A 12676-nucleotide genomic window follows, 5' to 3' on the forward strand; every position below is an offset into this window, starting at 1 on the left:
CTTTTATTCTGGTCAGCCAAAACGGTATTGCCAAAGAGGAGCAGAGAAGGGAGAGGGAGATGGGGCAGAGAGGAGAAGGGAGGAGGAGAGAGGGAGATTTGTCATCTGATAACATTGACTGTTATGTTTGCAGTAAAAAGAGATATATAAGGAATAAATAGGGCTTCCCTGGTGGCGCAGTGGTTGAGAATCTGCCTGCCGATGCAGGGGACACGGGTTCGAGCCCTGGTCTGGGAAGATCCCACATGCCGCGGAGCAACTGGGCCTGTGAGCCACAACTACTGAGCCTGCGTGTCTGAAGCCTGTGCTCCGCAACAAGAGAGGCCGCGATAGTGAGAGGCCCGCGCACCGCGATGAAGAGTGGCCCCCGCTTGCCACAACTAGAGAGAGCCCTCGCACAGAAACGAAGACCCAACACAGCCAAAAATAAAATTAATTAATAAAAAAAAAAGAAAGAAAGGAATAAATAGAAAGATTCAGTTGTTTGAAAAAGTTTTATTTATTCAATAACTACTTATTAGTGGGTGATATTCAATCTAGTTCAAAAATTAGAGTCTGGAAGATGTGAGAGAAAATTTACTGAGATCTTTCTGGGAAAAAAAAAAGAAAAATTACCTAAAATAGTTTCTCTTATTACAACCTGACTAGTCCGACCACTACCTTTCTGATGGTGTTGAAATCAAATAGCAATAATTCCCTGAAGGGCTAGGGATTTTTTTTTTTTTTCTGTTTTGTTCATTATTGTAACTTCAGAGCCTAGAATATGGCTGGCCCAAATATGGACTTAAGTATTTTTTGAATAAATTGTCTTGTTTATTCAAGTAAAGTACTGGGATAAACATATAAAGTACTAGCTATTCAGTAACTATTTTAATTTGTATTAGATTATAAATTCCATGCTGATTAAAAACTAGAACTTGCGTTGCCGCCTTGATTCATATTGTATTGTGTGCGATAATCATCAGTATTAGAAACAAGGAAATAAACACCTAACTAACAAAGTTCCCAAGACAGAACAACTTTGATTGGGCTGATAGGAGAAGAAGTATGAAGTGAGTGTAAGCACTGACACACAGGACAATTAGAATTTTTTTGTGTAATGGCAACACCTATAGGAAAATTATATTCAACACAGTTTTATTCACATATAGTTAAGTAGAATATTTCCTTTTCCGTAAGTTTTAAAATATTTCCTTTAAAAGATTATAGTTTATTAGTGGTTCTATTCTTGCTTCCTTGACAAATCCCTGTAGAATATATTTAACAATGTATAATGTTGACATACTTAACTAGAAAGAATGGTAGTAAAATGCATTTTGGTTTAACTATCTGTCCTCTGAGGAAATTAACTGTTGCATATGTGGAATGTTTTTAAATGCTTTTATATTCTACTATATCAAGCACCTTTTTCCCCCTCCCTTAAAAAAATTTTCTTCTGTGTTCTAGAGCCTAGGATATCAGATTACAGAAATTTTAAGTTAAGCATGATTTAAATGATATATGCCTTGTCATTCACATTTTCCCAGAATGGATAACAGCTATGATTTCATCTTATGCCTGGAAAATTCACAAAGAATTATTTAGGTGGTAGAGCAGATACTTATTTGTCTGTACTTGCTATAGTGAAATTGCTCCAAGGATAGCTCCAAGGCTCTTTCGAGTTTGAAATGAGAGACATAACTGGGAAATTCAGCACATTTACCAGACTTTTTTTTTTCTCTAAGTGAATTGAATATATATGTAAATATATATATTGCTGTTAATATTTTTTGTTTCCATAGTATTGAGTCATAGACAAGTGCTGAATGAGAATTTTAACTATCAGTTAGTCCCTTATAATTTTCATTTATAAATTTTAAACACACTACCATGTGGACAAGTTTTTGTGGCACTTATCTCAAGAATTTTTTCTGTATCACTGAGGTAACACTTTTAATGAAAACCTGTCCAGGGGCATGAAAATCTATTTGTCATTAGTTATATAAGTGCTCTTTATGAATGTATTGTTTATTGCTGTGTAACAAATTTTCCTAAATCTTAATGGCTTAAAACACCAAACGTCATTCATAGTTCATGATTTTGGAATTCAGACAGCGTGCAGCAGGAAGATTTTTCCTCTGCTGTGTGATGTTCAAGGCCTCAACCAAAATAAATGCCCTTTCACTCACACTCAGTGATCAGTGATGCCTGTCATCTGTGGGCCAGAACATCCATGTGGACTTAGATTCCTTTCAACGTGGCAGCTGGGTCCCAGCCGCCAGTGTCGCAAGAGAGAGCCAGACAGAAGGCACAGTGCCGTCTGTGACCTAGCCTTGAAAGTCACAGGGCATCACTTCCACCACATTCTTTTAGTCAAAGCAGTCGCAAAGGTTCAAAGGGAAGGAACTGAAACCCCACCACTCAAGTAGAATGTCAAAAACTAGCAGGATGGGACATATACTAATGTGGCCATCTTTAGAAAAGACATTCTGCCATAATGTGTTTTAACAGTCCTGCAAAGTTGAACATGGAAACTTTAATGGACAATGTAACTTCTACTTGAATTAATCGGAAGCAGTAAACCACAGATAATGATGTCATTGTAATATTACATGTGGAATCTGTGCCATTGATGACAGACTTCACAGACCTCTAGTGCTACTATTGTCCCTGTATATAGCCTTCTGTGGAAGGCTGGAGAATACATAATCTAGGGTTGTATACTCTAAATGATGGCAGTACAGATGAAGGAATGCTGATAATTTTTTTAATACCTAAGTTATCAGAAAGCAGTAATAGTTGTTTATGACTTTATTCTTTCCAGTACTCTCTATATTATATATGTGTGTAAATGTATAAATGTGTATAAAATGTATATGTATGTAATATGTGTATTATATAAAATATTTATATATGTAATATATATATGCATATGTGTTCATACACACAAACTCTGTACAATATATTTTTAAATAAACTAACAATCTAGATCACATTTGGAAGAAGGCAGCCAGAATGACAAAGTAATAACTTCTCAAAATTAGAATTGTTGAAGCATCCGCTGAATGGCCTGAATAGACATGCCAGAGAATTTGAAATGGAAGAGGATAGTAGTAGGAGCAATATGGATTCAGTCATTAGGTGAGATTTCAGACTGAATATCCTTTTATTTATTTATGGTTTATTTAATTATTAATATTAGTACAAGTAATTCTCAAGTCCTATTCCTAAAGTGACCATTGTATTAGTTTAGTAGTGTTGCCATAACCGAGCACCACAGACTGGGTGGCTTAACAGAAATTTATTTTCTCACAGTTCTTGAAGCTAGAATTTTGAGTTTGAGGTGTCTATAGATTTGATTTTTTTTCTGAAGCCTCTCTCCTTGGCTTTTAGACGGCTATCTTCTCTATCTGTCTACACTTGATCATCCCTCTGTGTGTGCCTGAGTCCTAATCTCCTCTTCTTATAAGGACACAAGTCATATTGGATTAGGGCTCACCCTGATGACTTCATTTTAACTGAATTACATCTTTAAAGACCCTTTCTCCATATACAGTTACATTCGGAGGTACTGGGGATTCTCCAATAGGAATTTGGGGGGTGGGACACTGTTTAGCCTATAACATCCATGAAATAATATTTTTCTGTTTATTAAAATAAAATTACACTCTACATAAATTTCTTACTCTGCAGTCAGGAGAGAAGAGGGAGTCAGCAGGAGTTTATAAATGCTTGTTCATGATCAGCATTCAAGAAAGCCACTGGCTATTTCCACTTGCATTTGATGTGTCAAGGATGCATTTTTGCCTGCCCCAAACATATTAGTGCTTGAGTTATAATAATAAAATAGGTAACCTTACAAACTGAATTCACAATTTTACATTATTCTATTTTTGTCTGTCACTCATGCGGTTTCCATTTTATTCCAAAAAATATTTGCACAATGTAAAGATTTGTGAAAATAGCTATTCAAAAGCTGAGGCAGGAAATAAATTGAGATTGGATTGGTTAAAAACATGAAATTTCAAGGAACAAAATTTTACAGTAAATCTGATAACTGTCCAAACGTGTTACAAGATGAATGGTTACTATTGTACACCACAACAAAAGTACCAGAATTTACTGGATAATGTGGGATAAGCCTGACTAAATTTAATGTTGCTTTTTACATTTTATAGTTTCGTCCAGAGTTTCCAGGATATAGTTATTTTCATGTCTATTTCTATATATACTTTTTCTCTAATCAGTTTTTACTTCAGGATATTAACAATTTCTATGCAATTCTTTCAGATCTTTAAAAATATCCCAAGATGATATTATCCTTACACAATATGGTTGTACAAGATATTTTTTTAAATTTTAATTATTATTTAAGTTACCTCTAAATTAATTTGAAAGTCTTTTCCTCTGGCTTTTGCCAATTCTTTTTTCTCATCCATCCATGCTTTCACTATATTTTCCTTTTTGTAGTATACTGAGAATTGTGTTTCATTTTAATAAAGGAGCAAGTAAATATAAACTGTGATTATGCGTTTGAAAGAGAAGTTTAACATTTCTGAATACTCTGCAGCCTTAATTTTTTCCCTCCTTTCCATGGCACTGCTGCTTTCAGTGACTGGAAGTCCTCACCATTTCTCACTTCGTTTATTTCAGTAGCATTGTCAGTGGTCTCACCCTATCTTGTTCCTGTACTTAGATATTGCCCAGGCTATTTAAAGCTGATCATGTTGAAATGATTGGTAGCACATCTCCATTAACTTCAGAATCAGATAGTAATAATATTTTAGAGATGCTTAGAAGGTCCTTAAGGTATTGACAATAATCTACATCGCTGTTCGGCAACTTCTTGCTCTCGTCTAGACCCCTGCCACATTGAATTATTTGAATTTTTCAATAACATTTTCTCATATCTCATTGCTTTTTAGCACTTTTCTCTGTGCTTGGCTAGCACCTTTCCTTTTCCCTAATGCCTCACTTCATTTTTCTTTATCTCTCATTCACTGGACAAATATTTATTGAGGGCTTCTTTGTATTATATATCCATAACATATAAGTTATATATAAGTAAGAACTAAGTAACAAGGAGTGAACAAGATAGCAGCAATACTACTATTACAATCCTGCTGATTACTTTACCGGGCTGGCTTCTATGTTAGCACTTCCTATATGGTATTATTTTCCGACTACACTATGTTACACTTTGGCAAATACTTTGTCTTTTACCTTTATCAGTCCAGTACCTATTACAATGCATAGACATGGTATAGCTCAGTGAATGCCACTAATGTAATGAATATGTGGACCTGCTTTTGCGGAATGTGTGTTTATTCATAGTCATGATACAATGACTTGCATTTTATCTGCTTATTTTCAATTTCTTTTTCAATTCTGGACTATTATTATTTCATCAGAAGAGGCTTTTATAAGCACTGTGTTAAGGACGTTAATTCAAAGAAAATACTTAGAGGTTCACCCAAAATCGAATGTAATACCAAAATGCCTTTGTTGACTGGTGTTTTTCTCAACCAGAGAAAGAGAACTGGTAGACTGGCTTATGTGATTGTGGCGACTGGCTGGGCAGAAGCAAAACCTGGAGAGCACACCATCAGGAAGGACAGGCTGGAATTCTTGACATGGGCAGAATTTTAAACTTCATCAAGAAGCCTCAGTTGTTCTTAAGGCTTTTCAACTGCCAATTGAATAAGGCCCACCCAGATTATCTACCATAGTCTCCCTTACTTAAAGTCAACTGTAATGGACTGTAATCATATCTACAAAACATCTTCACAGCACATCTACATTAGTGTTTGATTGAATAACTGGAGTCTGGTGTATCAAAAAAATCAGAAGTTGTTAGTTATAAGTAATAATATGTGGTAACATTTTAAAACTTCTTTACCATTTCTCTAGCATTATCCTCAGCACTTCACAGGCATTAATTCATTTCATCCTCAGAACAACCTAAGAAGATATTATTATTCATATTTTACTGTTAAGAAAAAACTACAGAGAGGTAAATTTGATTTGAGAATCTATTCCATTAGAAGATATATTCCACAAAAGCATGTATTTTTGTCATTTAAATTCATTAATGTATCTCAAGGCCCTGTAACGTGCTGGGCAAGAAAAATCAACAGCAACTGATTACAAATAATTTTGAAAAAATAAATTTTTCTAAATTATATGTCTTTAGCATAGATAAATGTATCTAATGATGGGTTTCATCTTGACACTTGACACTCAGTCTCCAGTGGAGCAATAGTAAAACAATTGTTGTCGGTCATTTTGAAGGGCAGAGTTTGGAGCTAGAGCATTTGTATGATGAGTCAAAATTATGTTCTGAGGCAAATTGCCTAATAATTATACAGTTTTCTTAGGATAAAGAATTCAGATGTAAGAATATTATTGAATAGAAGCATGATTGAAAACGGTCAACTATTAAATTTACTCTATTTCAGAACACTTGATGAATTTTATTTAAATGAGAATCAACATGAAGTATGGTCAGTATTATGGGGACTAGAGGCAAATTGATAGAATTCTGGTTTTGCTTCTCCCTAGCTGTGTGATCTTGAACAGTGTACAAATGGGGATAATAATAGTACTTACTGTATAGAATTTTTCTGAGGGGTAAAGACAATATTCTAAGCATAAATGCACAGTTAATACACAGAACTAAGCCTACCACATAATGTTCTTTTTTAAAAAATTTTTAATTTTTTAAAATTTATTTTATTTATTTATTTTTGGCTGTGTTGGGTCTTTGTTGCTGTGCCCGGGCTTTCACTAGTTGTGGCGAGCAGGGTCTACTCTTCGTTGCGGTGCACGGGCTTCTCATTGCGGTGGCTTCTTTTGTTGCGGAGCACGGGCTCTAGGCGTGCGGGCTTCCGTAGTTGTGGCACATAGGCTCAGTAGTTGTGGCTCACGGGCTGTAGAGCGCAGGCTCAGTAGTTGTGATGCATGGGCTTAGTTGCTCCGCGGCATGTGGGATCTTCCCGGACCAGGGCTCGAACCCGTGTCCCCTGCACTGGCAGACGGATTCTTAACCACTGCGCCACCAGGGAAGTCCCACGTAATGTTCTTTAAGCATTCGTTAAACAAATGTTAGCCTTTCGGTGAGTTAAGCTTTACTGGTGGGTTGTTATGTGGTAAATACATGGATCCTGGATATTTGGAAAAAATAGAAAAGTGAACACTTCCAAGTCATAAAGCAAATTCTTTTCTTTTAAGCTTACAGTTTGCTCATTGATAGTAAACTATTCTGATGAGTTAGAGTCGGGACTTCAAATGTATAATACTTATAAATGATACTTATAAGTTAACTGTGCTCTAGGAACCTTCAGTAATTTGAATGTATTAATTTTGCATGAAGGAGAAACATGCCTCTCCTAATAAATCTTTGGCATTTTTGTGAACATTTATTAAAATATATTGCTTTTTGATGCTTTAAAATTGATTTTATAAATTAAAAGACCAAATGAAGATAGAAGTTCAGTAATTAAGTGAAATAGTTTTGATATACAAAACTGGAGAGAAAAAGCAACTTAAAATTTCAATGTTTAGGTTTTGCATCTCAGTTTATTATGAGTGTGCAAGAAACATTTTGTAATAATGGAGAGTCATTTCATGTAATAGCATATTCTTTGTGGTATAATAAAAGATTACAGGGCAAAGTCAGACTACTCAGTGTTAAACCTAGAAATGATTTCTACTCTGTCCCACGTTTTACAGATTTTGGACTTAGGGGTCCAGTAGGTTTGATCATTTTTAGTGTTCATATACTCTACCTAGAAATAAGTGAGAGCAGTGCTTAGAACAAAAACTTAGGATAAGTAATTCTTGGACTCTCAAGCATTTTCCTTCATTTTAAAACCCTACTTGTATAATCTCATAGTCAATTGTCAGTTTATCATGTTGGAATCTTTCTTTTCATAGTAACTGATGGTTGCTGACAACTGACTTCCTCTGGATGTAGTCCTAGCAGTTCTATGTGCAACCTTCTTAGAATACCCCGATTAGTGACCCCAATCTTGGCAAAAAGGCTCTACCTGTCCAGAAAGAAATGGGGACTTTAATTTTTCAGTCAGCTGTCCTCTGACATTCCTAGTATTAGAAGCCTGTGATGGAATTGTCTGCACTTCATGAAGTACGTTTATAACAACAATTCTTTTCACAAAAGAGCAAATTTAGCATATAAATTTGTAAGTTAATGCCTCAAATTGTTATTTGCATCTTTGGTTGGAAGCAATAGTGGAAAATGTATTGATTGTTTTCAACTCATGGATGCTGGAAACCTACTTGAATATGCCGTGCCTTGACACTGGCTCATGCTTTTTAAGTTACATTATGAAATAATTATCTGCTGTTCCTTTTTAAAATTTAGAAGTTAATAAAGTTTTCATACATTTTTAAAGCTAACTTTATAAGTACAATTAAATAATGTGAGTAATTAAAAGTTGGGAGTTCCTGTTTGTTTCATTCTCTGCTTTCTCCTAAAGCCAATTTTTCCCATCATAAGAGTTAAATCTGAATGGTGAACCATTTATACTTGATGTAATTTGGAAAGTACAGAAATCATCCTTGCCTCAAGCCAGGGTTCCTACAATTTTGACAGTCCCTAAGCATGCCACCATGATTCAATCCCTTAGATTAAAAAATCAAAAGCCCCTGGTTGTACGGTAATAGATGGATTTGAGGGGAATCTATGAAATAAGTATTGTCCTTTTAATAGTTTTAGAATGATCAACTAGTCTAGTTATTTACAGTGTCTTCTGAAAAAGTGATCTTTTGCGGGGGGAGAAGGAGGAGGAAGGAGAAAATATTCAGAAAATGAGATTAAATTTAATCTGGCTAAATTCGAAAAATAATTTTCCTGAAGGAGTTTCAAGAAGTTATACTGTTTTGAGGCCAAAATCAGTATTTCACACATCTGTTCATCTACTCTGTTCTCATGACTATATTTTAATGCATGATTTATTGTTCTTGTTTATAAAAGTAAGAAAAGATCACTATAGGAAATTTGGAAAACACTAAAGACTATAAAGAAGAAAATGAGATCACCTGCTGTTGAATAATTCAAACTTTAACTCCTGTAGTAATTTTTATGTGTTTACCTTTAAAATGGTATAGTATATAAGCAATTTTTCTCAATTATGAGAAAAATTGGCCTTATTTCATAAAGTTCAACATAATTAGCAAACCATATTAACTTATCTTACTCCAATACTTTTTGTAAAAATTTGTCTACTTAATCCTACAAATGTGAAAAAACATGAGCAATACTATTCCATAAAAATTGTGTATTGTTTTCTTCTTGTACCTCTAACATGTTTAAAAATGTACTCATTGCCGTATTAGCGAAGTGGTAAGGTAGAGACTTATGTTGGCTAACAATTATGATTCGCATTTTACTTTCATTGATCTTATAGTGTAATTTCCTTTCAGAGTCTAGCAATAATTCAGTATTTGTATCAGAAATATTTAAATTTCTCTCTGCTTAAATAGAAATTTGTAAGGCGTTTTGTCAGGGAGATTAAATAAGTATCATTTTGATATATAGACTGTCTCCTTTCTCACTGACATCCATATCCTTTTGTAAAATGCTCTAGGGCAAAAAAAGTTTATGATCTTTTCCCAAAAAGCAAATGTTTAAAATCCACTAACTTTGGAGGTCTTTTTCAAACTTGAAATTTCCTTTTAATCTGTACCATAAAGGTTTCTTTTAATGGCAAATACAGTGTTTTCCCCTTTAGTTAGTAATATTCCTATGATTCTTCAAAAGTAATCTATGCATTCATGGCATGGTAAAAAATGATAATAATATTCAACAACTCCTATGATAACCAAATTACTCTACAGAGTAGTTCACATCATGGCCACTGTGATATAAGGTTATGGTTTACTTTTTAAATGTGGACCATGGTTTGGAAGAACAACTTTTGACATATCAGAATATAGTGATCACATGAATACCCATTACTCTTTTGACCCTCAGAAATCCTTTCTCTTCTCAGTGACATATTGCTAAGGTTTCTTTTATTTCTTTTTTTCTTTCTGCCTCAGAAAGGACAGCCTAGGCATATTCTTTGTTTTGAAAAATCTGTACTTCCCTTTTATTATACTATTCACTTCTTTTGAAGTTATAAATTCTCTATTACTTATTTGCCTAACTTACATTTATTACACTAATTCTTGTATTTTGTGATAAATGCAATTTAAAGATATTAAAACTTGAGTGTGATTTAATTTCAGCTTAATATAAAAACTCAGTAATTTACATGGAGCTCCCAACCATCCGTCTTTAGACAGGTCCATTAATTGTCACTTTCATCATGTAAAAATTAAAGGGGCTTATTTTCTTATTGACTTAGTCATTGATTTTTTTAACTGCAGTACCTTTGAATTCAATGTCAATTGTTTCAACCTCTGTATCATGAAAATTAAGTATTAGTACTCATATTACCTTAAGTAAACAAATGATCCCTATTTTTGAAAAAAAAAAATTGTTTACTTAGAGCATTTTCCCTGCTCATTCTCTCTTTTCCTTTTAAAAAAAACAACTTAGCTCTGTTTTCCCTCATAGAGATCTAGGTAAATGTTTTCATCTGGTCAGAAGTTTTTTGCCCTAATATTTGAGAAATATCTCTAGAAGAAATTAAAACTTCATTAAAACTTGGGGGAAGGGAGGACATTTCTTTCTTGTCCACAGGAGAATCCTACCATTAAGCATATTTCTTGGAACATACCAGTTAGTTCACTCAATATTTATTGAATAAGTGAATGCTATCCCTGAGAAATGAATCAGTAATTCTTATTCTTAGTCTGTTTCATCATTAGCAGTGTTTAAGGCAACAGTGGAAATTTAAAATATAATAGAGTTTTCTTCTCCCAGCTATGAAGGATTTGTTTGTTTTAGACTCAAAGCTCATGCCAAGAAGAAGTAGAGAAAATTAAATTAAAAAAAAATCTTTTGATGGCATTGGAGAGATGATGAGGAAACCACTGCTCCACCTCTTTGACACATACTGCGCAGTAATCTTTGCCTCTTGAGTGCCACAAGATTGTTTTAAATTCAGCTCTGCTTTTAGTGGTCATCTATTTTATCTGAGACTCTCATGCTAAGCAGATTAATAATTCAGCAGATACTTTGGGAAAATTGAAGAACATTGGGATCATTTCTTACACCTCTTTCTCTTTGAGATCATGGGCCCACACTTCTCAGTGACTTGCATGGTCCTTGTATTTTTGTACTGTCTTTCACTAATGTGTGCTGTCATCTTTAGTATTTGCCTCTTTCTACATTGTTGTCCCAGTCATGGTTCTTGAAATGAGTACTTAGATCAGTGATTATTTGTCGTTCATTTATAATCAATTCAAATATCACTTCCAGTACTATCAGTTTTTATTTCTTTGCTGCACTTTCATTTCTTTTGGGAAATTCCTTCATTAGATTACCCACTTTTGTAAAATGTCACGTGGGTTTAACACTGGGAGAGAAGGAAGCAATGCAGCTATACACTTTGATGTCTTTGCTAAAACTGAGTAACAGATGCATAGTGACCAGTCCTTGACAGACTTTGAAAGAAGCAAGGTGTGTGTCACTGGTCATGATGAACATCTCTTATTTGTGTAGTGATTTGTGGAGATTAACTGTGTGTAATTAGTGCACTTCTTATTCTTCAATGAAAAGCTTTTTTCAAATGAAGGATTATAAAGTGTGGGCAACACCTTTTCCACTGTGTGGCTTAAAAAAAAGAAAAGAAAAGGTGCCTAAGGTCATACAGCTAGTGAGTGGAAAGACAGACTAGAAAATGATAATTAAAGATAATTTAATGGCAATTAATGTTTTAGTTGAATTATCTTTCATTTGACTGAAAAGAAAAAAGAAAAAAAGAGAGAACAGTCAAGAAATAATTGTGACATTTACAATTATTATTTCTAATAAAACAGTTTGCCGGGAGGATTCATACCACTCTGTGGTCTCATGTGCTGCTGTAGTTCTCACTCCTATGGACCCAACAATAGAGATGAAGAAAAGAGAAGAACTAAAATTTCCTGAGCCTTCGAAACAGTAAGTTGTTCATTTGATTTTTCAGAGTTTTGTAAAACTTACTAGTTAGATAACTAATCAGAATTTGATCACTCAAAAATTGTGCTTTATAATGAATGTATTAATATTAGTATATTGAGAGAACAGAAATAAATTTTGCACATTTAAAAAAATCAACTTATCCTAATAATGCCTCAATGAATAACTTCTGTCTTCTGACTTTGTGTGTTTGAACTATATGCCTTTCAAGTTTCATTTTGTTACCTCATCTCAGTGATGTGAGTAAGTAGACTGAAGCCCTTCATTTCCTTAACACTGACTGTGATTATGGATGTACTGTTCTTGGATTCCTTATTTTATAGTTGTAGTCTTTAATGGTCTAAAATATGATCACTTTTAAATATAAATTTCTTAACCTTAAGTTGGTTTGTACTTTATAAGGAATGAAAGTTATTTTTAACTTTATACTATTTAATGTTTCCATATTTTTTTCCATTTAAACAGATCAAGCTTCATTTAAATTTAAATTTGATCTTATATTGAATAAATAATAGATTTTTTTCTTATAATGGCCAAATAATTAAATTCATAATAGCAAATGTAAGGTACATGGACTTAAAATATCAAATAAACTAGGATTATTTCTAG

At 33.8% G+C, this 12676-nt stretch overlaps 1 protein-coding gene across 3 annotated transcripts in view; it reads left to right on the forward strand.

The window, feature by feature from the left end:
* Nucleotides 1-12676, forward strand: part of CCSER1 (coiled-coil serine rich protein 1) — a 1333501-nt gene that overhangs the window by 308727 nt on the left and 1012098 nt on the right. For all 3 annotated transcript variants that reach the window (XM_036852949.1, XM_036852947.1, XM_036852948.1), the window contains exon 5: nt 11929-12049. In XM_036852949.1, the coding sequence (XP_036708844.1) occupies nt 11929-12049 (121 nt within the window). The remainder of the gene's footprint in view (nt 1-11928; nt 12050-12676) is intronic.

This window comes from Balaenoptera musculus, chromosome 5, assembly GCF_009873245.2.
Source record: "Balaenoptera musculus isolate JJ_BM4_2016_0621 chromosome 5, mBalMus1.pri.v3, whole genome shotgun sequence".
Classification (NCBI taxonomy): Eukaryota; Metazoa; Chordata; class Mammalia; order Artiodactyla; family Balaenopteridae; genus Balaenoptera; species Balaenoptera musculus.